Source organism: Thyridium curvatum, assembly GCF_004353045.1.
Source record: "Thyridium curvatum strain D216 chromosome Unknown NODE_19_length_512963_cov_79.951035, whole genome shotgun sequence".
NCBI classification, from domain to species: Eukaryota; Fungi; Ascomycota; class Sordariomycetes; order Thyridiales; family Thyridiaceae; genus Thyridium; species Thyridium curvatum.
Genome location: NW_022156774.1, coordinates 249,914 through 277,414, shown reverse-complemented (window position 1 = coordinate 277,414; position 27,501 = coordinate 249,914). Strand labels below are relative to the sequence as shown.

The 27,501-nt window shown below is 57.0% G+C and overlaps 11 protein-coding genes across 11 annotated transcripts; 6 read left to right on the top strand and 5 right to left on the bottom strand.

The window, feature by feature from the left end:
- Positions 1 to 458: 458 nt before the first annotated feature.
- E0L32_004157 (uncharacterized protein) lies at positions 459 to 3,792 on the top strand (the record flags this gene model as incomplete). The annotated part of the gene is made up of 4 exons (XM_031138537.1): positions 459 to 488; positions 965 to 1,460; positions 1,590 to 1,877; positions 1,964 to 3,792. 4 exons carry the CDS (start codon positions 459 to 461, stop codon positions 3,790 to 3,792), a joined length of 2,643 nt encoding a protein of 880 aa, XP_030997873.1.
- Positions 3,793 to 5,653: 1,861 nt separating this feature from the next.
- Positions 5,654 to 6,459, top strand: E0L32_004156 (uncharacterized protein; the record flags this gene model as incomplete). Its single annotated transcript, XM_031138535.1, has 2 exons — positions 5,654 to 6,174; positions 6,273 to 6,459. The coding sequence occupies 2 exons, from the start codon at positions 5,654 to 5,656 to the stop codon at positions 6,457 to 6,459; spliced, it is 708 nt and encodes a 235-aa protein (XP_030997872.1).
- A 263-nt stretch (positions 6,460 to 6,722) lies between these two features.
- On the bottom strand, positions 6,723 to 7,736 carry E0L32_004155 (uncharacterized protein; the record flags this gene model as incomplete). The annotated part of the gene is made up of 1 exon (XM_031138534.1): positions 6,723 to 7,736. One exon carries the CDS (start codon positions 7,734 to 7,736, stop codon positions 6,723 to 6,725), a length of 1,014 nt encoding a protein of 337 aa, XP_030997871.1.
- Positions 7,737 to 8,673: 937 nt separating this feature from the next.
- On the bottom strand, positions 8,674 to 10,395 carry E0L32_004154 (uncharacterized protein; the record flags this gene model as incomplete). Its single annotated transcript, XM_031138533.1, has 3 exons — positions 8,674 to 9,629; positions 9,674 to 10,073; positions 10,180 to 10,395. The coding sequence occupies 3 exons, from the start codon at positions 10,393 to 10,395 to the stop codon at positions 8,674 to 8,676; spliced, it is 1,572 nt and encodes a 523-aa protein (XP_030997870.1).
- A 778-nt stretch (positions 10,396 to 11,173) lies between these two features.
- On the top strand, positions 11,174 to 12,288 carry E0L32_004153 (uncharacterized protein; the record flags this gene model as incomplete). Its single annotated transcript, XM_031138532.1, has 3 exons — positions 11,174 to 11,445; positions 11,510 to 11,982; positions 12,032 to 12,288. The coding sequence occupies 3 exons, from the start codon at positions 11,174 to 11,176 to the stop codon at positions 12,286 to 12,288; spliced, it is 1,002 nt and encodes a 333-aa protein (XP_030997869.1).
- A 2,489-nt stretch (positions 12,289 to 14,777) lies between these two features.
- Positions 14,778 to 15,447, top strand: E0L32_004152 (uncharacterized protein; the record flags this gene model as incomplete). Its single annotated transcript, XM_031138531.1, has 2 exons — positions 14,778 to 14,960; positions 15,019 to 15,447. The coding sequence occupies 2 exons, from the start codon at positions 14,778 to 14,780 to the stop codon at positions 15,445 to 15,447; spliced, it is 612 nt and encodes a 203-aa protein (XP_030997868.1).
- Positions 15,448 to 15,836: 389 nt separating this feature from the next.
- Positions 15,837 to 17,044, bottom strand: E0L32_004151 (uncharacterized protein; the record flags this gene model as incomplete). The annotated part of the gene is made up of 4 exons (XM_031138530.1): positions 15,837 to 16,119; positions 16,202 to 16,586; positions 16,670 to 16,746; positions 16,818 to 17,044. The coding sequence occupies 4 exons, from the start codon at positions 17,042 to 17,044 to the stop codon at positions 15,837 to 15,839; spliced, it is 972 nt and encodes a 323-aa protein (XP_030997867.1).
- Positions 17,045 to 17,847: 803 nt separating this feature from the next.
- On the top strand, positions 17,848 to 18,987 carry E0L32_004150 (uncharacterized protein; the record flags this gene model as incomplete). The annotated part of the gene is made up of 3 exons (XM_031138529.1): positions 17,848 to 17,989; positions 18,066 to 18,601; positions 18,706 to 18,987. 3 exons carry the CDS (start codon positions 17,848 to 17,850, stop codon positions 18,985 to 18,987), a joined length of 960 nt encoding a protein of 319 aa, XP_030997866.1.
- A 325-nt stretch (positions 18,988 to 19,312) lies between these two features.
- E0L32_004149 (uncharacterized protein) lies at positions 19,313 to 20,472 on the bottom strand (the record flags this gene model as incomplete). The annotated part of the gene is made up of 2 exons (XM_031138528.1): positions 19,313 to 20,193; positions 20,268 to 20,472. 2 exons carry the CDS (start codon positions 20,470 to 20,472, stop codon positions 19,313 to 19,315), a joined length of 1,086 nt encoding a protein of 361 aa, XP_030997865.1.
- Positions 20,473 to 21,311: 839 nt separating this feature from the next.
- Positions 21,312 to 22,446, top strand: E0L32_004148 (uncharacterized protein; the record flags this gene model as incomplete). The annotated part of the gene is made up of 2 exons (XM_031138527.1): positions 21,312 to 21,587; positions 21,670 to 22,446. 2 exons carry the CDS (start codon positions 21,312 to 21,314, stop codon positions 22,444 to 22,446), a joined length of 1,053 nt encoding a protein of 350 aa, XP_030997864.1.
- Positions 22,447 to 22,897: 451 nt separating this feature from the next.
- E0L32_004147 (uncharacterized protein) lies at positions 22,898 to 24,909 on the bottom strand (the record flags this gene model as incomplete). Its single annotated transcript, XM_031138526.1, has 6 exons — positions 22,898 to 23,294; positions 23,355 to 23,659; positions 23,736 to 24,077; positions 24,134 to 24,235; positions 24,305 to 24,474; positions 24,555 to 24,909. The coding sequence occupies 6 exons, from the start codon at positions 24,907 to 24,909 to the stop codon at positions 22,898 to 22,900; spliced, it is 1,671 nt and encodes a 556-aa protein (XP_030997863.1).
- Positions 24,910 to 27,501: the final 2,592 nt, after the last annotated feature.

Here is a 27,501-nt window from a genome sequence, read left to right as displayed (position 1 = left end):
ATCGCATCGCATCGCCGTGGCATGTTGTTTCCCGGGAGGAGATTAGGTATCCAATAGTCTGGTCCGGTCCTTCACCTAGCCTGACGGCGTGGCTGCCAATCAGAGAGCTGAAGCTGCATCTCACCTCTGTTCAGCTGAAGGATGGGAGGATGAGGATGGGGAGGACGGGCGTGCGTCCGATGCGAGGGCAGGATGGGGAAATGGGACAAATGGCGTCGACAGCCAATCGTGAGGAGCACACCCCACGCATGATGAAACCGGTTCCTGGATTGAGTGGGGTGTGGGATGTTTCTTGGGATGAGATGGGATCGTAAGGTGCTGTAGCATGCGCTGAAAAGAACCTTGGGAGGCGACGCGTCCACTACCTAGGTAGGTTCAGAGGCTGCGGCCCCCCCACACGGCGGGCGCCTCCAGGGCTGGAAGGTATGCTGGAAGAGATTTGAGGGACGCTAGGGACGATGCGAGAGACATCCATATGGCGGGACGCGGTACGTCAGCGGGAAGGACAGGGCGAGGAAGAATGGGTGGCCGGCTTTGGATGGTGGGTGGATAAGTAAACAATAGCATGGTAGAATCATTTTACTCAGGTAGGCGAAACATCGCATTTACGACGGTCTGAAAACTAGATCTTGTCCTTTCTCTTTTTTTCTCTTTTCTCTTATCCTATCCTAGGGCAGCTGTCTTGTTGTTGACTGGACTGACTTGGGCCGGAGCTGGCAGGTTCTTCTCTCGAGGGATTGGACCGGTTCGCTGATCAATTCCAACTCGTCCCTACAAGTTAGGTACCTACCCAGGTAGTTACTGTTAAATCCTGTTCCCGTAACTACCTGGCCTTGTCTTCTTTTGGTACACACCCCGCCATTCTCACCATTCCGACCGCAGCTGAAGCTGGGACCGCCTCCGCGCACGCGCGCTCGCAAACCGGAGCCAGGCTTACCTTGGTCTTTTGCTGCAGCGTTCACAGTCTCCCTTCCACTTTGCTCCCGACTTGCCAATCTTGACCTCGAAAACACCTCTGACCTTCGAGACCAAAGACACACACCTACCCGCGCTCTCGTTGCTGCGACCCGCCGTCTTCGAAGCCGAGTCTGGACGAGCTCCCCGCCAACAGCCTGGCCGTCTCTGTTTGATCTACAACCAAGCTACCTACTGTCCCGACGCTGCCCACGACTGCACTGACTGCCCCCGGTCAAACCCCCGCCCCTCCCTCGCTGTCAACCTAGTCTCGAAGGGACTGCCCCGATCGACCTGGGAGAGGGAGGACATTGCACAAACCATGGCAGACAGGGAGTATCATGACGACGGCGAGGGCTCTCTGGACCCGGAGCTGCTCTACTCCAAGGAGTACTGCATCGGTACGTCAGCACACAACACCGCTGGTCTTGCCGCCGGCAAGCACAGCTCGCTAACGGCCCATGCCGACATGCAGGTGGAGGAAGCTTTGGCAAGGTCTACAAAGGGTACGAACACGCACTCCCCATTCGTGAAGATTTTCCTTTCCCTGCTCCTCCCGACCAAGACAGCAAGCTAACTCTTTTCCTTTCTGCCTCGGCCTACTAGTGTCGACAAGCGGAGCGGCCAGTCAGTAGCCATAAAGATCATCGACATCGAGAGCGCCGAGGACGAGGTCGAGGACATCATACAGGAGATCGCCATCCTCTCCGAGCTGCAGTCGCCCTACGTCACAAAGTACTACGGGTCCTACGCCAAGGGCGCCGAGCTATGGATCGTCATGGAGTTCTGCTCGGGCGGCAGCTGCGCCGACCTGATGAAGCCGGGCCTCATCGGCGAGGACTACATTGCGATCATCGTGCGGGAGCTCTTGCTGGGACTGGACTACCTGCACTCGGACAAGAAGCTGCACAGGGATGTCAAAGGTGAGAGAGAACACGACCTTCGCTGGAGGGGGGCAGATATGGCGTTGCAGAGACAGACCTGGGCCGCTAACACCGCTCGCCCACAGCCGCAAACGTCCTCCTGAGCTCGAACGGTCAGGTCAAGCTCGCAGACTTTGGCGTCTCGGGACAGCTGTCGGCCACCATGACCAAGAAGAACACCTTTGTCGGCACCCCCTTCTGGATGGCGCCCGAAGTCATCAAGCAGTCGGGCTACGACCACAAGGCCGACATATGGTCCCTCGGCATCACCGCCCTCGAGCTGGCCAACGGCGAGCCGCCCTACGCCGACATCCACCCCATGAAGGTGCTCTTCCTCATCCCCAAGAACCCGCCCCCGCGCCTCGAGGGCAACTTCACCAAGGCCTTCAAGGACTTCATCGAGGTCTGCCTGCAGCGCGACCCTAGGGAGCGGCCGACGGCGCGCGACCTGCTCAAGCACCCCTTTGTCCGCCGCGCCAAGAAGACCACCTACCTGACGGAGCTTATCGAGCGCCACAGCCGCTGGTGCGCCGCCCACCGCGGCGGCGAGGACGAGGAGGCCTACGACGACGAGCAGCACCTGGCCGGCGAGCGGGAGCCCGTCAACGAGGACATGTGGGACTTTGGCACCGTGCGCCTCGTCGGCGACCGCGGCAACCTGGTGCACCGGCCCGGGCTCAACGCCATGGACGAGTCGGCGACCAACGCGAGGTCGGGCGAGGCGGCGGCGGCGGCGAGGAGGGACCCGAGCGCGACGAGCCCGACCAAGACGGCGGCCTTTGAGCGGGACAGGGACACGCTCAAGGCCTCCAACGCCGCCGGCACCTCGAGGCAGACGAGCCCGCAGAGGAAACCGGTGCCCGGCATGGCGGCGGCGCAGTCGCCCGCCAAGGTGCCGCTGCCGTCCTCGCCGGCCAGGAACCACGGCACGGCGGCAGCGGCGGCGGCGGCGGCGAGGGACCCAGAGACGCCCCGGCCGCCGCCCCAGTTCCACAGGCTCGTGCCCGAGAGCCCCGCCGGCCAGTCGTCGCCGGACTACGACCGCGTGCTGCAGGAGCAGCTGCAGCGGGACATGGGCCACCTCAACCTGGCGCCGGCGATACAGTCTAGCCCGCAGCAGCAGCAGCAGCAGCAGCAGCACCAGCTCGTGTCCAAGAGCTCGCGGCAGAGCATGCAGGGCTCACAACAGCAGCAGCGATCGACGTCCAGGACGGGCGCCATGAAACTACCCGAGATCCCGCCCTACCGCGGACCCCAGCCGTCGCAACAGCAGCAGCAGCCGCTGCAGAAACTCAGCTCCCAGCAGGTCCCGTCCCTGCAACCGCAGTCCCGACAGCCGCTACAGCAGCAACAACAGCAGCGGCCCGTGCCGACGCAGCAGCAGTTGTCGAACCAGAACATCAACCCCCTCACATCCAAAGAGGTGCCCCGCGGTCCCTTGCCGGCGGCGGCACCGCCGCTGTCGTCTGCGTCTTCCTCCTCCTCGCACGCGGGGACGCCCGAACTAGGCTCTACGGCGACGGCGGCGGCGGCGGCATCCACGCCGCCGCTGTCGTTCCCCTCGCCGGCGCCGGCGAACCCCAACGGCGAGCTCGACGCCCTCAACGACGTCATCTTCCCCGCCCTCGAGGAGGCGCTTAAGAGGCGGCAGATCCGGCTCGGTGGTGGCGGTGGCGGCGGGACAGAAGAGCAGCAAGGGCCGGCGCCGGCGCCGACGCCGCGGCAGCAGAGGGCCGAGGCGGCGCACGAGAAGATCCGGCGGCTGGTGTACAAGCTCGCGCACGTGTGCAAGGAGATTGACCACTACGACAAGGCGGAGCCCGTGGGCATGGGCAAGGACGTCGGCACGTTCCTCGAGGGCCTGCTCGAGGAGATTCTGGTCAGGGTCGAGCCGCTTGACGAGGATGAGGTCTGAAGGGGGGTCTGCTTCTAGGTGGGATTTGTTGGACTCTCGCATAAAGTGGGCGGACGGACAGGGAAGGGTAAGGCAGCCTGCGCTTGACTTTGTGATAGGGTGGGGGGGGCAAAAATACACTTGGCGTTTTATGACAACGGTTGGGCTGGCGAGGTCTTCTGGTGTTGGGGCCTTTTGCCCTTTTGTGGCCTTGGCGCTTACATAGACAGTCTTTACCGTTTCTTACTATCATTGTCATTACATGGTCTACATAGTCATGAAGGGTGGGAGAGGGAGGGAGGACGGCTGCCGCTTAGAATAGGGTGCCGGGGGGGAGGCGGAGGAGGGAAAATATACCCGTATACGACGGCGGTCTTTGATATCGGATGTATGCATTCTTCCCTTCTTGACTTTTCTAAGTAGTGGAGTGTGTTCTGTCCTGTTCTTGCTGCTGCTCGCTGATTCCATGTCATCCCTGGACCCTCATAGCTTGCTGCCGTGTTGTCTCTACCTTCATGAGAGAGTGTATCAAGGGCCTGACTTACGTCTGGAAAGGAAAAGGCATCAAGGAGGGAAATCTCATCTCCACCTGGCGAGCGATTCTCGATCCTTGGTCTCGTGATTGAGAGCTCGAGACAGTTTTTCCACGCTCAAAAACATTCTACCTTTGGCAGCCTGAGATCCCAGTCTCTTCGAACGACTGAGACATCGAAGATGTGACACATGGGTACTTGTTTCCTTTCGGACCTCCTCGGCTCCGTGAATGGGGGAGAGAGTGTCTCTCTCTGTCCGCCGTTTTACAATGATCTGAGACAACAGCATCACCTCGCGTCGGAGGGACCCTGTCTTTGGGGGGCCTGGGAGAGACTCTATGACGTTCTGGTTGTCTTGGACGCAGAGGGGATGAAATCTTGAGCATTCGTTGAAGAAGTCCCGTTCTGGATACTGAGGAGCAAGTGCCGAGAACGGCCGTATTTCGTCTTCGTCGTCCTCTGGAGGGTCGAGTTACTCGGTCAAAGTACAAAAGGCAGAAATATCTCGCTGCCGAGGGGAGACGACGTCTAGGAACACAGGACCTCCGTTCTTGCCACGATCGGTAGCCTGCAGATCGGGTCGAGATTTCAAATATCTTTGTAAAATGAAAGCCTGATGGTTTCCACGTGAGAGAAGCTGCGCCGGCTGTCCTCTCGAAGGATCGATCGGCATCAGAGCACTCTCCCTCGCCCTGCCTGCCGCATCTCGTGCTTCCTTGGTGCCGATGGAGTGAGGACCAGAGGTACTCGCTCGCAGTGTATGGCTCGCCTCGCCCTCTCTGTGTAGTAGTATCACCAGGCAAGACCAGGTGCACTCGGCCGGACAGCACCATTCTATCACACCGGCTCCTGGCCCACTCGTGTTTCCCACCTGGCGATAGGTCATCGAGCTTACCGGGATCATGGTAACGGTGCACTAGGGTGGCAAGACAAGAAGAATGCGTTTGGGTAACTCTTTTTTCAGCTGATGTCGCTCGCTCGGCAATGGAGTGAGGTTGCAGTCCGAATGAAACCGCGGTCGACGATTGGACGTCATGATCTTCGCGGGCAGAGACATAGGATGATGAGAGTGTCTTGATTTGATATTGCCCACTCGGCGGCGGGCTCGGCGGGCGCAGGGCCTATCTATATAAGGGAGCTGACCTTGGGGATCGAGATCGAGATCGTGGACCGTTTCAAAACGCAACCCGCCTTATTTGGAATCTGAGATATCTTCAAGCCGCACAACATCGCACTGCGGAAACAATTCCTCTGTTGGCTTATCTCTTTTCTTCTTCTTCTAGATCTTACCAATACTTTTCTCTATTCACTCTGAATACCGGCCCAGGCCCTTGTGCCTCCCTCTGGAAATGCGTCAGCCGCCATCCTCGCTCAAGTCCACCGTCACCCTCCTTGCGCTCCTCTCCCCGCTCGCGGGCCCGGCCGCCGCCGCTCCTCTCATGGAGACGGGCACGGAGGCCGGAGTCCCCTCGGGTCCGGGAGGAGGAGGAGACCTCTCTCGGCTCTCCGACTCGTCGTGCACCTCGCTCCAGAAGTGCGGCTGCACCTCGGTCGCCATGTCGACGCCCAACTGGACCGTGACGGAGCTGCTCTACAGCGCGCGCTACCCGCACGCCCAGGGCCAGGGCGGCTCGCCCTACGCCTTCATCACGTTCAACGTGACCAACCCGGCCGTCGGGCGGTCGTCGCACTGCGCGGCGTCGAGCATGAAGGCCGAGGACTTCTTCTACGGGGAGCAGTGGTACCCTTGCGACTACGACGAGGCTGGCAGTGGAGAGAAGGCGCCGGCGAGGGCCCTGTTTCGGTACGACAGGCCCTCTGGGAAGCTGGACATCAACCAGACTTGGGTGTGTGATGATCAGGGATATCCGTGAGTTTCCCCTTTTTTCTCTCTCTCTCTCTCTCTCTCTCCATTCCGCGTTCCACGGTGGTTGGTGTCCACTGGCTGACTCACTGGCCCTTTTGCAGTGCCAACTTTCGCGTGTCTGGGGGGACTACCATGTCCCTGCAGTGCAACGACACGGCCAAGGAGACCGTGCCGGGTCGGCGGCAGACGGCGGACGAGGCGGCGGAGGAGGCCGAGTTTAGGCGGGTCATCAGTTGTGACGAGGTCGCTGTCAACGTGCCGTGGGCTGACGTGGAGGCTTGGGCGTAAAGAGATATCGAATTTGCTGTGGACTGAATGGTGGAAAATACGTACGTGAAGTTGGCAAGGCTTGGAGGCTTTGAAGGAATAATCAACAGCACTGTCATTTTCTAGGATCTGAAGAGGGTCGTATTTCGATCTAGCTGTGGAGACAGTATCTTCACTTCACATCTTGTATCTGTTTAGCAGTACCGAAAAGTCATTAAGCAAGGTTGTGTGTTCTCATACGAGTGATCAGGGCGCCAGTGCAGCTACAAGACAGACGCTCCTTGTCAATACCCCTTGCTCTCGATCTTGCCCAGGCTCGACTCAAACCCCTTGACCGCCTCGACCGTCTCCTTCCACGACTGATCCCCTTCGTACAGCTGGCTGCGCAGCCACGCCGTCGTCAGCCGCTGGAACGCTGCCAGCCGCTCGGGGCTCTCGTCCTGGCACTCCTTGGCGTCCCACCCGCTGATGCCGCCGAACCCGTGCAGCCCGCCCTTGACCATGAACGCGTCCTTGGGGCCGGGGGCCAGCTCGTACGGCTCACGGTGCCAGTCGGCGCCGCGCGTCGTCAGGTGCTGGCTGACGTCGTCCTCGCCCCAGACCACGAGCGCCGGGGCGCGCATCTCGGCAAACTCGGTGCCGTAGAAGGGCACCATCCGGCGGCCGCTGTCGGAGAGGTTGGCCCCGTCGGCGCCGGCGCTGCCGCCCGTGCCGATGAGGATGCCGGCCTTGACGCGGGGGTCGGCGAGGCGGCTGGCGGCGCCGTCGCGCGGGTCCGTGTTGACGGCGCCGAGGAGCAGCGCGGCTGTGAAGCCGCCGAGCGAGTGGCCCGCCACGGCGACGCGGTCGCGGTCGAGCCTGCCGCTGCCGAGGGCCGGGACGCCGGCCTCGAGCTCGCCGAGGCGGTCCAGGACGCGCGACATGTCGCGCGCGCGCGAGTCGAGCCAGTTGTGGCGCATGGTGGCCGGGTCCAGGGGCAGCGCCGCGTTGCGCGAGGACAGGTGCGTGGGCTGGAGGACGGCGAAGCCGCGCGAGGCCCAGAAGCGGGCGACGGGGACGTACCCCTGCTGCGAGGAGAGGTAATTGCTGGGCCCGTGGCCGTGGGACAGCAGGATGACGGGGAGCTTCTTCTCCGCGCCGGCGGCGGCGGCGGCGGGGAAGGTCACCTTGACCTCGAGGTCGAGGGCGCGGTCCGGGCAGGGGAGCACGACGGCGTCGTAGCTGATGACGGGCCCGACGCTGGGGCTTGTGGGCAACTTGGCGGCGTCGCCAATGAGTGCTGGGTTGGGGAAGTCCATGGTAGTGTGCTTGGGAGATCAGGAGACTTTAAAAAGTGAGGAATAGTATTGATGATGGAGTTCTAAATGATAGATGTTGGTTTCAACTCCGACTGTACGACAAGAGGGCGGCGCATCGAGCACCTTAAATATTTGGAGGAGGCTCATGTTGTACAGCAGCTCCTAAGTCTCTCTTCCTGGCGATGACGGGCGTATGGACTTATGGACAAGATAGAATGCGGCATCGTCAGGCAGGTCGTGCTTAACGCCACGACAATATCCGGAGTTATGAGAGAGCTGGTTGACAAATCGGTCCACACCTCGTGCTGTTTTCCCTTTTGGGTAAAAGCCACGCATTTCATGCATGACAAAACTTTAGGAACGCACCTCATTGCTCCACCTTTTACTTAATCAACTGACTTCATACCACCGATCCGCTGAGGACATATAGACTGAGGTCGAGACTAAAGTAGGAAGTACGAGCATGCCATGCTCTTGAGAACTCAAGTTATTCATTGAAAGTTGGGAATTCCCTCATCGATAGCAGATATAGAGCATAATTCAAGTGTTATTAATCAGGCTCGTCCATTAAGTTCAGGCTCGTGACTGGCATGGAAGGGTTATAAAACAAACGTTCCTGTTCTCAGAGTTCACAGGCCTCTTAAAGCTACACAAAGTTCATTTTCTAGACACAATCTTGATATTTGACACTTGGTCAGCATGAGCCAATCTCTCCTCACCTCCTCCATCCTTACTAGCTTCAATCATGGCCCCTAGCAAGGCCTGGGTGTTGATTCGCGTTACATCTTCCCAACTCCTACATCTTTCGTGTGCCACACTCACTCGACCCTCCGATGAAACCTCCACACAACTGTAGACATCTGAGCACAATCTATAATCACTGTAATATCCGCTTCGGCGATGATCCAATTTCCGATGCCAATAGCTCCAACTTCTTCTAATCTGCTTCCTCCTCCACCTGCCTGACCCGATCTGGGTCCACTCTCTTCACCACCTTGCTCTGAAATTGCAATGCGAATATGCTGTCCCTGCGCAGGAACGCTTCAAACGTCCCATTCAGGCAAGCTTCCACGGCTTTTTGGTACGCTGGTCCCATGGTGTGTCCCAGCCATTCCTTGGTTTTGGTTTCAAAAATCTCCTGTGTCGGCCCAACGTTGCGACTGGAGAAGATGCCCTCCTGCTTTAACCTGTCATTCCTCATCGACAATGCGGTCTGCCATACGCCAATCTCCAGGAGAACCACTCCCAGGGAGTACAAGTCGTGCGTCTTGTCGAAACGGACATTTGGCCGCGATCCCTGGCGATCCGGGTGGCGGTAGACGTTCCGGGCGAGGTCATCGTCGGCCGTCATGTTGGTCTCGGCCGTGTCTGGCCGCGAGTACTCAAAGTTGACGAGGTAGGGTTGGAGATACATGCAGCGGCCACCCTCGTCAAAGAAGAATAGAATCGAGCTGCTGCTGATCTCCTTGTGGAGCCACCCGTCGGCGTGAAAGGCAGCGATGGCGCGGGAAATGGTAAGCGCGATGTGGAAACGTAGAGGCAGAGACAGGGCGCCCGGCTTCTTCGAGAGTATCGCCTGTAAGCTAACCGGTGCACGGTCAGACGCGCCTTCGGGATACCCGAATGAGAAGAAGAACTGGTGCTCGACCGAGTTATCGACACAGCTCTTCAGAGGAAGTGTATGAAAATCGTGCGCGCTGGCAGCTCCCAACAAAGCCGCTAATTGGCTCAGAGCCTCTTTAACCTTGGCACTCTCCTCCCCATACGGAGGATAAGTCTTCTTCTCCAGTCGTGTTTCAGGAGGTACCTCAGTAGATGCTGTGCCAGCCTGCGACGTATCGGGACCAACAGCTGGAACCCAGGCAATGCGGAATTCTCCGCCAACCGCGAGATCTGGACATGTGGCACGAATACGTCCTGGTTCGAGTGTGGATCACTCTTGATCGTAGCCTCCAGAGTTTGCCGGGCGTCGTATGTGACGAACAGGGTCGCAACGATCAATGGTTCGAAAACTTTCAGCTCGGCGTTCCACTCCCGAAAGCTGTCAACGGCCTTTTTAAGCGTAGACCGATCGAACAAGGCCCATTTCAAGGCACTGACACTGAAGATGGGCTGGTCCTTGAATGATATTGTTGAGGCGTTGGGCTGAAGCAGAGGTGGAGGGGGCAATATGTCGCCCAGAGTGATCGCGAGCAGTCCTTCCGAACTGGCGTTGTCCCGGGTCAAAGACTCACTCTGTTTACGGTATTCCTCGTCTTCCGCGTGAACCAGGTCACGGTAGCGCGCGAGGGCCTGTCCAAGGCAGTTGATGACTCCGTCCACTTGATTTATCAGGATCTTTGATGTATAGAATGTCAAATTCGCGTCCACAGAGGCAAGATCCGCACTCAAGACCGCGTGTTCCGCGCCTCGGCAACAGAGTAGTCCAAAGGACAGTACGTACTGCGATTTCAGCCGGCTCCTGTGTAGATCCACTTCCGATTACAGAAATGAAGAAGTGCTTGAACATCCGCAAGTACAGACATTGGGTGCGGAATTTGACTAGGAGCTGGTGGTTTTCCTCTTTGTAGTGCTGTGCCGACATTCCCAGTCGATATATGCCTTTGGCTAGGAAATAAACGTCCTTGTACGCCGCAAAGGCCAGCCCGGCGGCATCCATGATGGGTACTTTGGTATCGAGGGCAGGTCGGGTCGATGTTTGGAGCGCGGAGACATCCACCAGCCGAGGCGTGTAGTGATTCAACAGAGGTCCGTATGCAGCGCGGTATTTAACTCATGACACCCAAGACCACAAGAGCCTTGACCGCCCACGTAGTGTCGCCATGCAGGCCGGTATTCTGCGCATGAAGAACAGGACAGGACGCGTGTACGAAGCATCGGGCACCCATGCAAGAGCGCCATATATGCAGTATAGTGGAGGGGCAAGTTCTGCTGCGCATATGATGTTCATTGGTTCAGTACTTTCTGGCCGCAGCTCGGCTTGCGCCTTGCAGCACTGTCGGCATAAAATGACCGTCCATCGTGGATCGAATCAAGCACGATGTGCTGCTTTACAGTGCTATCATACAGGAAAGGTGTCTAAGCCACTTCCAGAGCTTACCTCGTGCAGCAATCCAATCAGCGTTGCCGAGAAGTGCATGCATGAAGCTCGCCAAGTTAGATAGAGCAGAAGGAAAAGCCCACAGTCGGCTGAACCCTCGAGACGCGCGCCCGTGGTGTGAGAAGGTGGGCATGGTCAACGGGCATATACGTGCAGGTAGTCGACGCTGCTAGTCCTCACGCGCCCCTGACACACGGTCATAAAGGAGTCCCAGCGCTTCGAAAAGACGGGTTACCCATCTCTCAGTCCCTCTCTCTTGTTATCGAAGCAGCAGCCTCGCCTGGAAGAGTGCCCGCAAACTTGAAACGAGCCAACACACGTTCTGACATCGGTAATCATGTCGGGGGAATCCGCGATGAGTGCTTGGATTGAAGTTGTATCAAAGGATAATACACTCCTCTGGAATCTCAGTCCAACAAATATTCAGCACTTCCTCTATCTATATTCGCAATTCCTTCCGATTGGAATCGAAGCACTCGACAAGATCCGTTTCAAAGGTCTAACTGCTTCTGCAGTAGATGGAAACAAGAGCGAACAAGAAGATAGCAACAGAGAACAACGTCAGCTCGAACGATACCAAATCATCATCGAGCTCAGTCACTGGCTATAGTACGAGCCCTCTTCATATGATGCTAAATGTTTGTACCTAGATGGCTCGTTGACAAACCTGTAGCAAACGCTGTCTTGGTAAACAGCGAGATGTCTGCAGAGCCCACCACCAATTGTTGGAGAGCACCAAATCCTCGGAAATTGAGAAGGCTGCTGACGAAGCCTTCACACTTTTCGACAATAACGAGCATGCTTGCGCGGTATCGAAGCTCCAAGTACTACTTAAACAGGACGAAGAGATGGTCCCTACAAAGTTTGATTTGGCCATTTTGATACTATCCGCAAAGTATCCAGACCAGGTGCCATTTTGCTCACCGGAGCTGCGGAATTGCATCAACGTCGGTAGAGACGCATTGAGTCACGAAGTGAACAATAGAAACAAGTGGGGAAATGATACTTACGCCGAGGATTATGCCCTGTTCGAGCATCATTGTGATCAAGTAATGGACAACATGAAAACAACCGAAGACAAAAGACCTACTGCCCAAGAGATCGAGAAATTGGCGTATGTGTTGGACCGCTGGAATACCCTGAGAGGTAGGCAGAGCCGACATGAGATCTTGAAATGGTTTATTAATACACACAGCTACCCACATTGATCCCGAAGTCATTGATATTGACGAAAGAGAGGAAGTGGGGACAGCCCGCGGCAACGATACGAAAATATCAAAGGGGTCGAAAAAATCGTATCATAAGTTGCTCCCCGACACTTTTGCAGTGAAAAGCATCTCGACGTATAAACGCAATATCGGCAGATATCTCAACGAGATTCAAATCCATGCTAGCCAAGAACTAGAAACGGTAATATCCGCCGACTTCTGCTACCAACATCCCATGTTCTAACTCCTCTCATACCCCAGAGGCATCTTGTTAAATTTTATGGGTGGTCTTTCTCCCACGGCCATTTCCACATTGCAATGGAACGGATGTGCATGGATCTAGAGAGCCTACTAACAACCTCAGGGGAGGGAGGCGAAACTCTTATAACCTGGGCAGGAGCTTCCGAGGTGGAAATCCAGCGCCCAGTGTGTCAGTTACTGGAAGGTTTAAGAGACTTACATAGCGAGGGGATCACGCACCGAGATCTCAAACCGTCTGTGAGTAAGATGTTGTTATGAGAAACAAACCCGTTACTTTGTAAACAGGCTAACACACTAGACTGAATCGTCGCTAAGAATATACTGCTTGACAAAGACCGCAATATCAAGATCGCGGATTTCGGAGTTTCTAAACAGGCACGCAATCGCGAGCAAACTACAATGGCTACACAGACAGGCACAACTGGATACACAGCGCCTGAGGTTCTCAAAGTCAGAACCATATTCCTCGGCAACTATACCTCGAGCGCGGACCTTTGGTCGCTGGGGTGTGTCGTTTATAGGATGATCAAGGGACGTAAATTCCTGGACCATGATCTTGACACGAAAAATAGAGCTGGAAGCAAAGTCAGAGGTTTGGCTTGTACTAACTGGAGAGGGTTCAGGCGGGAAGCAAAGTTGGTGAAAAAGCTGCTTCGCATCGATCCGGACAAGAGGCCAACCGCCACGGAGGCACTGGAAATCTATCAAAAGTCGTATAAGAAGTGAGATTTCAGCTGCCTGCACAGCAGAGTTGCCCAAAGGTCCATGAAAGGCCGTATTGTGGCGATAATAAATTGACTGATTGTTAACCGCGAAATGTGTCAGTGATCTAGTACACAAATTGAAGGATTTCTTGAAAAGCCAATGAGAGCATATTTCAATATATTTACTATGCGAAGGCAGTGTAGGGGCAGATCAAGAAGCTAGTGATTTCAAGGTACATCGGCCGAGTTATTCTACTCGCAGCTCATGTGACAGACAATGGCCAAGGTTCTAAGCGAGGCACCAAATGAAAGAAGGCTCCGTCTCGAATGTAGGCGGAAAGGCGGAAAATGTCGACCACGAGAAGTGATTGGCCCGGCGTGCGCCACGCTGCAAGGACTTACAATCATGTCACATACACCTTCAGCTGGATTCCACTCCGAGTGTATGGATCCATGGATACAGTTCGGTAAATTGCTAAGCCCGTCCTCCTCCGAAAATACAGACAAGGCTCTCGCCCCGCACCATGTTTTTTTGCGCGCACTCCCCATTGCAAATTTCGTTGTCACTCTGCGTTTTGCCAGGATTCAACCCTGTATCCTAGGTCTTCTATAGAAGATCTGCGATACTATTGAAGATGTCAAAATTGGAAGTCTGTAGATATCTGGAGCTGTTGAGCAGACGACCTGAATTTGACAAGATCACCGGTGAGGACTTTCAGGCATTTCTTGAAGCATACGGGCAGCATGTTTCGAATCCGATGCAGGACTTAGACAAGTCCCGCTTCGAGACGATACCCGAAGCATGCCAGGGTCGCAACCCCATGTATCTCAAGCAAAGTGAATTAATTCGCCTGGTCAATTGGGTGTAGTAGGTCGTGTTGTTTCTGGACTTGCGCGGTTTCCATTCTCACATATTTGCAGTTTGGCCGGCCACAGGCTCGTGAATCGACCCCACTTTCGCATCCCCGTGGCAGCAGCGTCTAATATCAAAAGACTGAAGCGGAACAGGGCGAGCAAAGTGGTAACTGTTACACGTGAAGCCTTTCGGATCTATGCCAAGGACAAAGACTATCAACGAGCCATCCATCGTCTGACGTTCCTGCAGGGGGTGGGGCTGGGGACCGCAACGTTGATCCTGTCCACAGCATACTCCGACGACTTGCCGTTCTTTTCCGACGCTCTCTGCAATTGGATGGAGGTCGAATATAATAGGAAAGATATTAAGGGGTACAGTAGACTCTTGGAAGGCGTCAATACTGTAAGGAGGCTCGTACAAAGCTCGCCGTCAGGCCACTTTCGAGTCACTGTTCTTGACATCGAGAAGGTGGCTTTTGTGGTGGCCTCGTCCCAGCGTATGCAAGGTATCTAAGACTCCAGTGGATGAAAGTATGGCTTCATGGATTAATTATTTTGGCTGATAGAGAGACGATTACCAGAACCCAGTCTGCAGTTCGAGTTGCAGAAGCATTTGGGGGATGGTGGCCAGAGCGTGGCGGTCTTCGCTGCCCAGAAGACAGATTCCAGGAATCTGCTGCCTGCTAGGTTTGCAGTTAAGGTCGTATCCGGACTGAAATTCCGACTCCGTTATCTGCGGATGCTCAAAGAACTGACCATACTGGGACAACTAGCAGAGGTTCGTCGCGTCTGATCCTCCCTTCATAACACACCCGAGGAGCGAGTAGCTCACATGCCCCAGCGCCCGTCAGTCAGGGATAACTTCGCCCACTTCTATGGGTGGATGTTCTTGCACGGCCACTTCTTTATCACTATGCAATTAATGCAGTGTGACCTGGAGACCTATCTACAAGAAGACAGCGGATGCTACGCCAGGGAGGTTACCTGGGCCCATCGCCAACCATATGAGCCACTACAAAAACCAATAGCACAGCTCATTGCCGGCCTGAGTGCTCTTCACAAGGCAGGATTCACTCATCGTGACTTAAGGCCCAAAGTATGTCCCCTTAATCAAATGATGCTTATGCTTTTACTAACTGAATGGGACACGCCAGAATATTCTGCTTGATGGCGATGGGTCCCTCAAGATCGGAGACTTCGGCATCTCAAAGCATGTCATCGATGGACTAAAGACTAAGATAATCGACGTGCCCGAGATATGGGGATACTCGGCCCCTGAGATCATCAAGGCTGAAGCTTCTCCACTCCAGACCTACTCACCGAAAGTGGATATTTGGTCTTTGGGCTGCATCGTGTACAGAATGCTCATGGGCGAACGACTATTCACGAACTTGGATGATGTAAGGCGAAACCACGGCTCCAAGGTCGAGTCACTCAAATCAATCACATGCAAGCGGGGAGATGTGACTAAGCTGGATGTGAATTTCTTGCAATGTCTTCTCTGCGAGGAGCAAGAACGTAGGATGAATGCCGACGAGGCTCGTCAGCATTCCTGGTTCAGCGCCTTTGACGCTTCATGTTAAGATTTAAGGTCTTTCTTGATTCAATTTTCATTCTCAATACATACTTGCACAAACTCAATAACAGCTCAGTTTTGACAGTCCTGTGAAACAAATCAATCAACTTAGGGATTCTGACTGCGCCAGGTGTGGTGGAGCTGATAATTTTAGAGACCATTTCAAATCTGAAATTGTAGACTATTTCTACTTTGCATGGGTAAGAAAGCTAAAACCGCACTGATCGAGTTGCGGTATAAACATGTCTCGGACCGTTCTACTTTTGCACAGGAGGAAACTGCTGAGGGGAATCTTCGGGTGTAACGTTCATCTGATGCTGCTATAATGTGCATGGAGCAAGCGAAGGCAAGCCGCTTGAGCCAATTCCTTCTCATCCACATCGCCTTCCGTCTCTTTTAGTAGCCCTTGGCAGTCTTGACATGGGCAATCTTCTCCCAGGCCTCGGGATGAAGTACGGAGCTGAAGTTGTTGCTGAACTTGGAGTTGAGGTAGTCGTAGCCCTCGTCTGGCTCATAGTTTGCCGCGATCTTGATGTTTGCGTACCTCTCCAGCTCCTCGACGTGGGGCCGCAGCGACTCGGGAAAGGAGACCAGGGCGCCGTTCTTGAACCATCCGGCGTAGTAGTTGATGGTGAGGAGAATCCGGACCTGGTCCGAGGGGTTGGGCATGCCGGCGTGCCTAGTGTAAAAGGAGCAAATGTCAGAAGATGAGTCCTCCAAAGACAGAGATGGGAGCAAGGGGGGCTCAAATAACCACGTACCATAGGCGAAGGTCACGGACGAGGATGGAGCCCTTCTTGACGCGCGGGTACAGAGGAGGGCGGACCTTTCTCCTCTCCTCCACGACCGTCTCCTCGATGAAGGGCTCGCCGAGCTGCGGGCGGATCTCGACGCCCGTGTTCTGCGTGCCGAGCCACAGCTCGGTCATGCCGTTCTCGGGCCCGCAGTCGCACAGGCAGACGTTCTGGGTGATGGCGAAGGGGTGGGTGGGGTGCTCGAAGCGCATGTCCGAGTGGACGCGCTGCCGGTCGTCGTTCTTGAGGAGGGTGTTTGAGCGGAGGAAGTGGACCTCGGGCCTGGGCCCCAGGATGTACGAGATGACCTGGGCGGCGTGCTTGTTGGCGAAGACCTCGGGGAAGAGCCACTCTGCGACAAGTCGGTCAGTAAAGTGCCCTGGATGTGCCGCATCTGATAGTGTGACCATCCGGGAGCCGTGGTGGTGAACTTACCCTTCTCTAGAGGAGGCACTTGTGAGAGGTTCCCGCCAGCTGCGGCGCCCTTCTCTGCTACCTTGTTGTTCAAGGGGCTAATTACCAGGCACGAGGTCAAGTTAGCGACTGTATGATCTTCCAGTCTCTCTTTAAACATGATGCTCACGCATAGTGTGACAGGCCGTGCCCAGCCAGAAGCTTTTGTGTGTCCTGAAGCATGCGGTCGTTGAGCTTGTCGATCAGGTCATCGTGGACTGCGTTCTCTAGTACGACGAAGCCGTCGTTGAAGAAGGCCTCGACGGCATCGTATAGGTGGTGGTCGGTGAGGGAGCCCGAGTCCCGCTCCTCGTCTGAGAGGCGAATGACAACGGGAGCGTCTGTCTTGGACGGCATGCTGGACTGAGGCGGGGGGTGTGGCAGCGAAGGGGCTAGAAAGAAGTTGCAGACGAAGACACCAGAGTTTGTCTTGTTTCGATGTTACAGACAGCTTTGACGAGCCAACACTACATTGATAAGACTAAACCAGGGGAAGATTGACGCCGATACAAATAGCAGCCGCAGAGTCGGGACCGCAACAAGAATCTCGTGATATCGAGAAGAGGGAGAGGCAAGGTCGGTTATCGGCTAGCTCCAACATACCCCAACTCGAGCGGGGAACGAGTCAAACGTGGCTAAAAGTCTGGAGATCTGGAGTGACAGATGGAGATGGGCTGTGTGCACGGTTGCTTTCATCTTCATTACACTACGTAGAACATTGAAGCCATCGAATGAATCCCCACCGCTATCCGATCGGATGCGATGCGACGGATGGAGTCGCTTGCCCAACGCTCTAACTCCACACGCCGTGTTCTCCAAATGATCCCCTCCTCCACCTCTTCACCAACCAAGCAAGACAGATCCTGCTGCAAAGCACGTTGTCAGGATGAGGAGAGTCTGCTGATGATGCACGCGTAGAACCGAACACCCCGCACTGCACCACATTGGCATGGAGGGGATCAGTTACCGTCGGCCGGTCGGGTGCCAGGCAATGGCCTTCCCGATCACGCAGCATTCCAGGTAAAAGCTCTGATCCGGTGAAAGACAGCGACAGCCCGTTTTCGTTACCGCTTGGACCGATATCTTGTCCAGCTGGCATCGCCATTCGTAATCGTGTCAAACCACTTCCCAACCAACCCTTTTCTCAACACATCGCCACCATGCCTGCACAGGGAAAGCCTTTCCCTCCTGGAATCCACTCGCCATGCCTGACATGGTTCACCGACAATGACACCCAGGAGATCGACTGGGACCTCCAGACCGAGCACATCAAGTTCCTCATCCGTTCAGGAGTTCATGGTGGTGAGTAGTAGAAGTCACATATCAGCCCAATCGACCCATACTGACTTGATGCGACGTCCGCACACAGTAATCTTAGCCGGAACGAACGGAGAGGCCGTCACCCTCACAGATGAGGAAAAGTCCAGGCTCGTCCGGACCACCGTCGAAGCAGCCAAGGAGCTCGGCCGCCCGGACCTGACCGTCACCATGGGCTGCGGCGGCCAGAGCACGCGCGCCGTCGTCCACGAGACGCGCCTGGCCGCGGAGGCCGGCGCCGAGTTCGCCCTCGTCCTGGTCCCGAGCTACTTCCACTTCGCCATGGACGCCGCCGCCATCGTCGCCTTCTTCCGGGAGCTCGCCGACGCCAGCCCCGTGCCCATCGTTATCTACAACTTCCCCACCGTCGCCGCGGGGCTCGACCTCGACTCGGACATGCTCATCGAGCTCGGCGCGCACCCCAACATCGTCGGCGTCAAGCTGACGTGCGGCGGCATCGCCAAGGTCGCGCGCATCGCCGCCGCCCACCGGCCGTCCGAGTTCAGCGCCGTCGCCGGCCAGAGCGACTGGCTGCTGCCGGCCCTCACGGTCGGGGGCACCGGGGCCGTCACCGGCGTGAGCAATCTGTACCCCAAGGTAAGCAAATGACCCGTTTTCCCCACGGACACACACACACACACACACACACACATGAGTGTGCAATGTCATATAGGGCCTATGACTGACATCTCGCTCGGTAGTTCTGTGTTAAGCTGTATGACCTCTACCAGGCCGGCAAGATCAAGGAGGCAGAGGCTATGCAGCTCAAGCTGGCGCAGATGGAGTGGGGGCTGACCTGGGGCGGCATCAACGGCACCAAGTGGGTGACGGGCAAGTTCCTCGGATACCCGGAGGAGAAGCGCCACTGCCGGAGACCGTACCCCAAGTTCACGGACGCCGGCAAGAAGGAACGGATCGCGGCCACCGTGAAGCCGTTGATGGAGGACGAGAAGAAGCTGAATGACAGTCCTCTTCTGCAATAGACTCTTTCAGTTCTAGAAGCGAGATCTCTAGAAAGCAAAATAGACTGTGCTATCCCATATATGCCGACCATGATTGCTTGCGCTTGGAAATGTGTTGTTTGCGCAGAGAGACGGCAACGCCTCGCGATCTCTCGGGACCAATGTGAGCTTGTAGTTCTTCTTACATTCTGAGCTATACCAACAGTTGCAGGGGTGAATCAGACACCACCAGTGATTTAAAAATGCCAACTCGAGGCAACAAAAGGGTTGAATAAGCCGCACTCTGACCATCCATTCTCTATCTGGTAACTAAATAGTACTAATCAACAAGTCCACAGCCTCCACTCTAAGCACCAAAGGCCTTGTCATAGTCCACCATGGTAAACCGGTACCGGACGTCGTTCTTCTCCAGCCGCTTGACAGTGCTGGACAGGCTCTCGGCGCTGATGGGCACCTCCTCGACCCACGCCTTGATGCCATTGTCGGCGGCGAGCTGCAGCATCTCGAGCATCTCCCTGCGGCTGCCGAGGTGCGACGAGCCGATGAAGCACCCGCTGGCGATGAGCATGGGCGTCGTGATCTCGAGCTTGGAGTCCTCGGGCACGCCCGCGCTGATAAACTTGCCGTGCACGTCGAGCAGCGACAGGTAGCCGGCGAGGTCGAAGCCGGGGCCGAAGTCGTTGGCCGTGCTGATGACCAGGTCGAACGTCATGCGGTGCGGCTCGTTCCAGCCCCCGTCCGAGGTGGCCAGGAAGCCGTCGGCGCCCATGGCGCGGGCGTCGGCCTCCTTGGCGTGCGTGCGCGAGACGACCCAGGTCTCGGCGCCGAGGGCCTTGGCCCAGAGCACGCCGAAGTGGCCCAGGCCCCCGAGCCCGACGACGGCGACCTTCTTGCCCGGCCCGGCGCCGTTGCGCACGAGCGGGCTGTACATGGTGATGCCGGCGCAGAGCATGGGCGCCGCGAGGGCGCTGGGGATGGCGTCGGGGATGGGGAAGACCCAGTGCTCGTGGGTGCGGACGTGCGAGGCGTAGCCGCCCTGCGTCACGAGGCCCGTGTCGGGCCAGACGCTGCCGTAGGTGTCCATCTGCTTGGCGCAGTACGTCTCGTTGTCGTTCCGGCACTGGCGGCACTCGAGGCACGAGTAGGACTGGGCGCCGACGCCGACACGCTCGCCGGCCTTGATCTTGGTGACCTTGGGGCCGACCTTGAGGGCCTTGCCTACGATCTCTGTTGTTTTCAGAGCGTGTTAGCAGATTTGACTTTTTTTTCTTTTTATTTGTTACTCCTTCAAGTGGTCTTACCGTGGCCGACAGTCAGGGGCAGGATCCTCTCGCCCCATCCGCCGTCGATGGTGTGGATGTCGCTGCTGCAGACACCGCAGCACTCGATCTTGATCTCGACATCGTAGTCGCCAAAGGGCTTGGTGTCGAATTTCCTCTTGGTGAAGGTGGTGTAGTCTTTTGCCGAGTCCACCTGGAACCCTTCGTACTGGTCGTACTTGGTCATGACGGGCAGTTGGTCTATGTTTCAAAAAGGGGGTGTAGGAGAAACAGAGACTACTGCAAGATCAAGAGGTGGAAGCTTGACGCCTCTTTTGGAAAATATTGGAGTAGCCTTCTCGCAGCCAAGAAAGTATGACAATGGTGATGACAGGCAGATCGACTCGAGCATGATATCTGAAGCTATCTCGCCAAAACCACGAAGACAGCCGACATAGCTAGACGACGCCATGCCCCGCGCCCCGATCGGTTGCCGTGAAGCTGGTTGACACTCGCATGCTAAGAGGGTCCGGCCAGAGAAGTCTCGTCTCTATCGAAGCTAAACTGCGCCATTGTGACACATGTAGACTGTCGCGACAGGCCACGAGGCAGACCCGGATGCATTAGTTCCTTTGGGGTGGACTCGGAGGCGGGCCATCTCCGCACTTTGCGATCGGATACGCCAAAAACGCCTCCTCCACCAGGACCCGGCATCGTGGGGCGTCCTGGTCGCATATTAGCGCCTCACCCATCCGATCGTGATCAGCGTGCGAATACTCCAAGTGTATGCTCTCTCGCGCGGGGGCTCGCTGAGGCGAGTGAGGAAACGCAGAGGATCTGGCTGGCTGGCTGGAATCTTTGGTCGAATGGCCAGACATACTGATCCTTAAGTCTGCCCTTGTTACCAGACCAGGACACAAGTGTTCTAGGCCAGCCTCTGAGTCGCGTCTTTGCCGTGTTTCTCTCTGTCCCATTGCTCGCCGCTTTCTTTTTTTGGTTTGTCCCGCGTGTTTCCTTTTGGCTGGCCATGTCTCCATCTCCGTATGTAACTCTCCAGAAGCCTTTTCTCTTAGGTTTCTACTCCAAATGGAAGCTAATTCTGTTTCTCTCCTCTACTGCAGAAAATATGTCCTCGTCACCGGAGCTACCGGGTTCATCGGCGCCCACGTCGTCGACGAGCTTCTCCGCCGGGGCCTCAAGGTCCGCGGCGCCACCCGGTCCCTGGCCAAGGGCGACGCCATGATCAAGGCCAGGCCGCAGTTCGCCTCCTCGCTCGACTTTGTGCAGATTGACGACTTTGAGAACCCCGGCCGGCTCGACCACGCCGTCAAGGACATTGACGCCGTGGTCCACGTTGCCAGTGTAAGTTTTCCTTCTCTGTTGTCCGGCGGCATAACTCGGAAGAACAATTTCATGTAGCTGACGTGTATATGTTGCATCCCAGCCCCTGACCTACGACACAAAGGACAACGAGAAGGAGCTCATCATCCCCGCCATCAACGGCGTCAAGGCCGTCCTCGAGGCCGCCGCCGCCAGCGGTACCGTCAGGCGCGTAGTCATGACCTCGTCCTTCGCCGCCGTCATGGACGTCGACCGCCACGGCGTCCCGCCCTACTTCGTCTACACGGGCGCGGACTGGAACCCGCTCACGTACGAGGAGGCCACGGCCGCGGCCACGCCCGCCTACCTCGCCTACCGCGGCGCGAAAAAGTTCGCCGAGAAGGCCGCCTGGGAGTTCGTGGCCACACGCAGGCCCGGGTTCGACCTCGTCGCGCTGTGCCCCTCGATGACCTTTGGCCCCGTCGTGCACCCCGTCGCCGGGCTCGGCCAGCTCAACGAGACCAACGCCATGCTGTGGAAGGTCGCGCGCGGCGAGCCGCTGAGCGCCGCGCGCGTGCCCTCGTGGATCGACGTGCGCGACCTGGCCGCCGCGCACGTCGAGGCCGTGCTGCGCCCCGGCGCGGGCGGCAGGCGGTTCATACCCGGCGGGCCCGAGCGGTTCTCTTACGACATGGCGGCGCAGATCATGGAGGAGGAGTTCGCCTGGGCCAGGGGGAGGGTGCGGCGCGAGCGGCAGGCCGTGGACGAGTCGTACGGGTGGGACGGCGAGTCGACGGCGCGCGAGCTGGGGATCGAGTACACGAGCTTTAGGAAGTCTGTCGTGGACCTGATATCACAGTTGGCGCGGATGCAGGAGGAGGAGGAGGAAGCTTCGAAGTGAGGGAGCAGGACGGGGAAAGGTGCGGTGCAACGAGCATGGAGACATAGATATAGAGAGTTGGCGAACATGCCTGATAGAATTGGTGCATTAAAGGGATTATGATAGACAAGGTAACAAAGCAACTACGTCAAGAGAACAGCAGTGCTAAGATGGTAGAACGACGAGTGACACAAAATCTTGGAATGGACATGGTTAGGAAAAGGTCCATAGGTACCTACAGACTCTAAACGACTCAGCAGATAGAATAGTTATCTCACCTCTCCATTCACTAAAACGATCATAGACTTGTACACACAACACCAGGCAATAACGGACAACAATGGTCAACATGAATACCTATATTGATGACTTCCACTATGGCTACACAGGCAAGAGTATTTAAGTAACTAAAGAAGTCTGAGCTACGACCAATAACGCATCAGACTTTGCCCTCACGGACCCTGAAGCTCATTCACACCTTCGTAGCATCGATGCCAGCCGCCGCCGCGGCCTTGCGGGCCCGGTCGACCGACGTCTCGTAGGTCGCAAACTGGCGCGCGGGCACCTTGAGCTCAAACATCTCGTCGAGCTCGAGGTAGGACCGGTTCTTGGTCTCGGGGATGACGAACCACATGATGACGACGAAGACGAGCGAGGTCGAGCCGTAGAAGAACATGGTCGCCGAGACGCCAAAGTTGGGCGCCGCGAGCATGAGCGGCGTGCAGTAGGTCGTCACCAGCGAGAGCAGCGCGAACGCCAGGGCGCCCATGTTGGCCGTCTTGGCGCGCAGCACGGCCGTCGAGCAGTCGGCGAGGAAGGTGAAGCCCAGCGGGCCGGCCGAGGACGAGTAGGCGGCGACCCAGATGCATCTTGTTTTCATTATCAGTATCAAGAGCTAGAGATGGACGACGGGACAAGGAGAAACTTACGACACAGCAATCATGGCGGTACCGTTGGTCGTCGACTTGGGCAGCTTCATGATGGCGCCGATGATGAAGAGCAGCGGCACCATGAAGGCGCCGAGGTAGACCAGCAGGGGCCGGCGGCCGACCTTGTCGGTAGTGTAGAAGCTGATGGCGACGAAGACGACGAGGACTGTGTTGACGGCGACGGTGGCGATGAAGGGCTGCGCGATGCCGGCCATCTGGAAGAAGTAGGACGTGTACGAGAAGAGCACGGGCGCGCCGTCCCAGAGCTGGTTGTTGAACGGCACGAGGGAGACGATGGTCCGACGCTGGGAACACGACTCATATTAGACACACAGATGTCGAAAGGCGGAAAGAAAAGATTATTGGCGGAGAGAGGCTTACGAGGTTGGTCCCGCGGAAGCAGTCCAGGACGGTTACGCCCTTCTGGCTCTGGGTGAGCAGCTTGCCGTCCTCGATCTCCTTGAGGATGATCGAGTACTCGTGCTCGATGTCGAAGTTGGGAACTCCACGGTAGATCTTCTGCATGGTCTTCTTGGCCTTGTCGTGGCGGCCGCGCTGCGCGTAGAAGCGAGGCGTCTCGGGCATGAGCAGCAGGCAGATGATGGCCATGCCGACAAAGGGCCACTGCGAGTAGACGGCGTGGCGCCACTGGTCTATGCCCAGTTGAGACACGATCTGCAGGGCCACGGCAGCAGCAAAGGAGCCAATCGCCCACTCCAAAGTCTGTTAGTCGATGATACGGCTATGTCGATGCACTCGTTGGGCAAGCAGGGACTTACAAACAACTGATAGAAGCCGAGTGCAGCGCCACGGGCCTTGGTCGGGGCGATTTCTGAGATGTAGGTGGTGGCAACCATCTGGTTGGCACCGACAGAGAGACCCTGATGACAAGACATTGTTGTTAGTGGCGGACATAGTTTTGGCAAGTGACAGGACCTCTGGGAACATACATTGAGAATCTTGGCTGCCAGCCAGTGCGTCCAGTTTGTGGCAAACACTTCGATGATACCGGCGATGATCATGAAAATCTGGACGGCCCAGAGAGCAGGCTTGCGACCGAAGCGGTCGACAGGCCAGTTGCCGACAAGAAGGACAAGGACGAGAGCCCCAGCATAGGTGCCTGGTGGGCCAGACAGGCACAGTCAACATAAAGGGTTCCAAGCTGGGAATGCAAGCAGGTTCGAGAAAGTAAAGACTTACCACCCCACGCGGCGACCTTCTGCGACTCGAGAACGTAGGCTTTCTTCTGGTCATCAAAGTAGCCCATCTGCCGGATGAAGCCCTTGAGGGCGACGATGTTGCCGGGCATCTTGTACTGGTAGCCGTCGCCCATGGCGCAGATGCCGCAGGCGAAGGAGATGGCCATGGCGCGCCAGTAGTGGCGCAGGGTCTGCCAGAAGGTGAAGTTGCTGTCGGCCGAGACCTCGTGCGAGTTGTCGGTGACAAAGTTGACAGCCTTGCTCTCGACATGGGTGTAATCGTTGCCGTGGTCGGCCTTGGCCTCGGAGATGCCTCCGGCCTCGTTGGCCGTGGCTGGCGTGGTTGTGGTCGACATTGAGGCTTCTTCCGACTGTGCCTTGTCCTTGTAATGGAGAAGCGGCTTTTGAGGAGACAGCAAAAGGGCCAGACTGTAAGATTGAAAAAGAGAAGAGCCAACAGACCGGGTCCGTATTGGATCAACAGCAACAACAACAAGTAGCCGATCCTCAATGGACGAGGGGGACGATCTCAAATATTAAAACGAATTTCCCTCCGGCTGCAGCTGAAGAGCCATTGCCACCGGCTTGTAGTAAGGGGGCAGAAGCTGATGACCAGGCTTGAGCTGGGATTCCCCCATGGGGTGTACAAGGCCTTGCGAGCCAAGGTGCACTAACACCCGAGCAGCGGGTCCGGGGGGAGGGGACGCCGCCTGCCACATGCCTGGGTTCTGTGCTGGTATTCCCGGAGCATTTTGAGTCGGTCTCCTCCCCGCCTTTTCTCCTCACACATGGGACTGTGGATTCGAGGCTTCTATCCGAGAGGAACGGCGCTACTAGCCGACCAAATGATCCAAGGATGACACACCCATGCAATGACTCCAGATGCATCCAGGCGTATGGGAATCTGGCTGAGAATGCTGTGGGAGTTTCTTGGCACACGGCCACATATATCCTTCCGACTTGGTTTATGGCATCGGATGCGCTGGTGAATCCATGATTTGCACTTGAATCAAGCCATCTAGGACACTTCCAATCGAGATGGTTGTTCGTCGCGTCCGACTTTTGCGACCATTGTATTGCCAGAAACTTAATCAGAGAGCCCCATTACAAGTCGTATGTGTAGTTAGATCGCTTGTGTCTTAGGGAGTGCCCAAATGGATGGATCCCATCCGACTTCGCTTGCCGTGTATCGCAAAGAAGTTCCTCAAGATCATGTCCGGGAGCCCCTGTTCCCCATGAGAGTTCAGAGAAGATATAACTGGTATCTTAAAACTTAAATGGCCTACATGTTTGGCAGTGTGATGGCATTCAATACCCCGGCTGCGGCTCCGTGTCCAACCCGAGCTCCTGGATACCTGCCACTAGATCCGTGCAAACCTTTCCTGTGTGTAGCCTCCCCACACGGTTTCTCCTTGGCCAAGTCCGGTTCTGCAGGATCAGGCCGAACCCCGGGTCAGGAGCTGAACGGCTCCCTGAAGCGACGCTGACGGGTCTATGGTAGCCTGGCATTGGTTCGACTCCCGGAGTGATCTGAGCCACAAAGGCGAGGTCCTCCTCCCTCAGATATACCTCTAACGAGTTTCTTCTGACCGAAATGTAAATATTTAGTCTGTCCTTTGGTCGAGACTAACATTGGGTGCATCCCAACAGGGAAGCCTTTGCTTCACGGGCGTGGGCACTCCAGCCAGCTCAGACAATGGCAAACCTGGCATCAAACATCTCGTGCATGATGGTCCCGATGTCGACGCGCATCTTGCACTCGTCCTGGCGCTGCTGCACCCCCTCGAGGACGCGGGCCGTGATGCGCGCGTTGCCGGCGACCTTCTCCATGCGCAGCAGCTGCGCCTTGATCCAGGCCCGCTCGCCGGGGTCCTGCTCCTCGGTGCCCAGCATCATCAGCGGCCAGAGCATGTTGACGGGCAGCGGCTCGTCCTCGTCGAGCCCCTCGGCGATGAGCCGCGCCAGCCGCCGGACGTGGACCATGGCCTCGACGGCCTCGGCCGTCAGGGGGAAGCTCTTGTACGCGACGCGGTGCAGGTGGATCTTGGAGGCGTAGTAGCACGACAGGTAGGTCCGGAAGGCGCGCGTCAGCGTGAAGGCCAGCGTCGCCGAGATGTGCGGCGCCGTCAGCTTGCCCGCGACGGCGTAGTCCATGAGCGAGGGCCGCTGGTCGTACAGCGCGCGCAGGTCGGCGGCGATCTTCTCGGCCACCTTCATGACCTCGGTCTCGTCCTCGACGGTGCCGCGCGAGCGGTGCCAGGGATCGATCTTGGCGATGTGGCCCATGAAGCTCTGCACCTTCTGGAAGAAGACGATGCCCGGCTGGTACAGCGCGTGGAAGAGCGCGTCCTCGATGTCGCCGTCGTCGGCGTCGGACTTGCCCGCCACGTCGTCCTCCTCGGCCAGGCTGGCGGGCGACGACTGCACAAAGATCTCCTCGTTCTCGATCGACAGGAACAGCCCCTCGCCGCCGGCCGAGACGGTCCGCGCGTCGAGCAGGCGGATCCAGAGCAGCAGCTGCTTTTCGGTCGGAGAGAAGCCGGCCTTTTGGCCCTGCTTGAAGATGTTGTAGGCCCGCTTGAGGTACGAGTGGGCGGCCTCGATCTTGGCCTCTAGGATGTCGACGTAGCTCAGGAAGAAGAGGGCAGCGAGCAGCTTCTCCCTGCGGGGGCTGTGCTCGACCAGGGATTCCATATCCGTGTCGTAAAAGGCCACCTCGGCGGCGGCATTCTCGTAGTGGTTCTGCTGGTTGGCCATCCAGTCGCCCTCCTGGCGGCAGAGCATGACGTTGGAGAAGGCCAGGACCGCCCAGCGCACCATCCGCGAGTCGCCGGCCATCTTGATCAGGAGCTTCCGCATGGTGAGCCAATTCTTCTTGGCCTCGACCTCGGACAGGATTGGAGGCGTGACGGCGTGGGTAAAGTAGTTGATGAGGCGGTGGTTGTCGG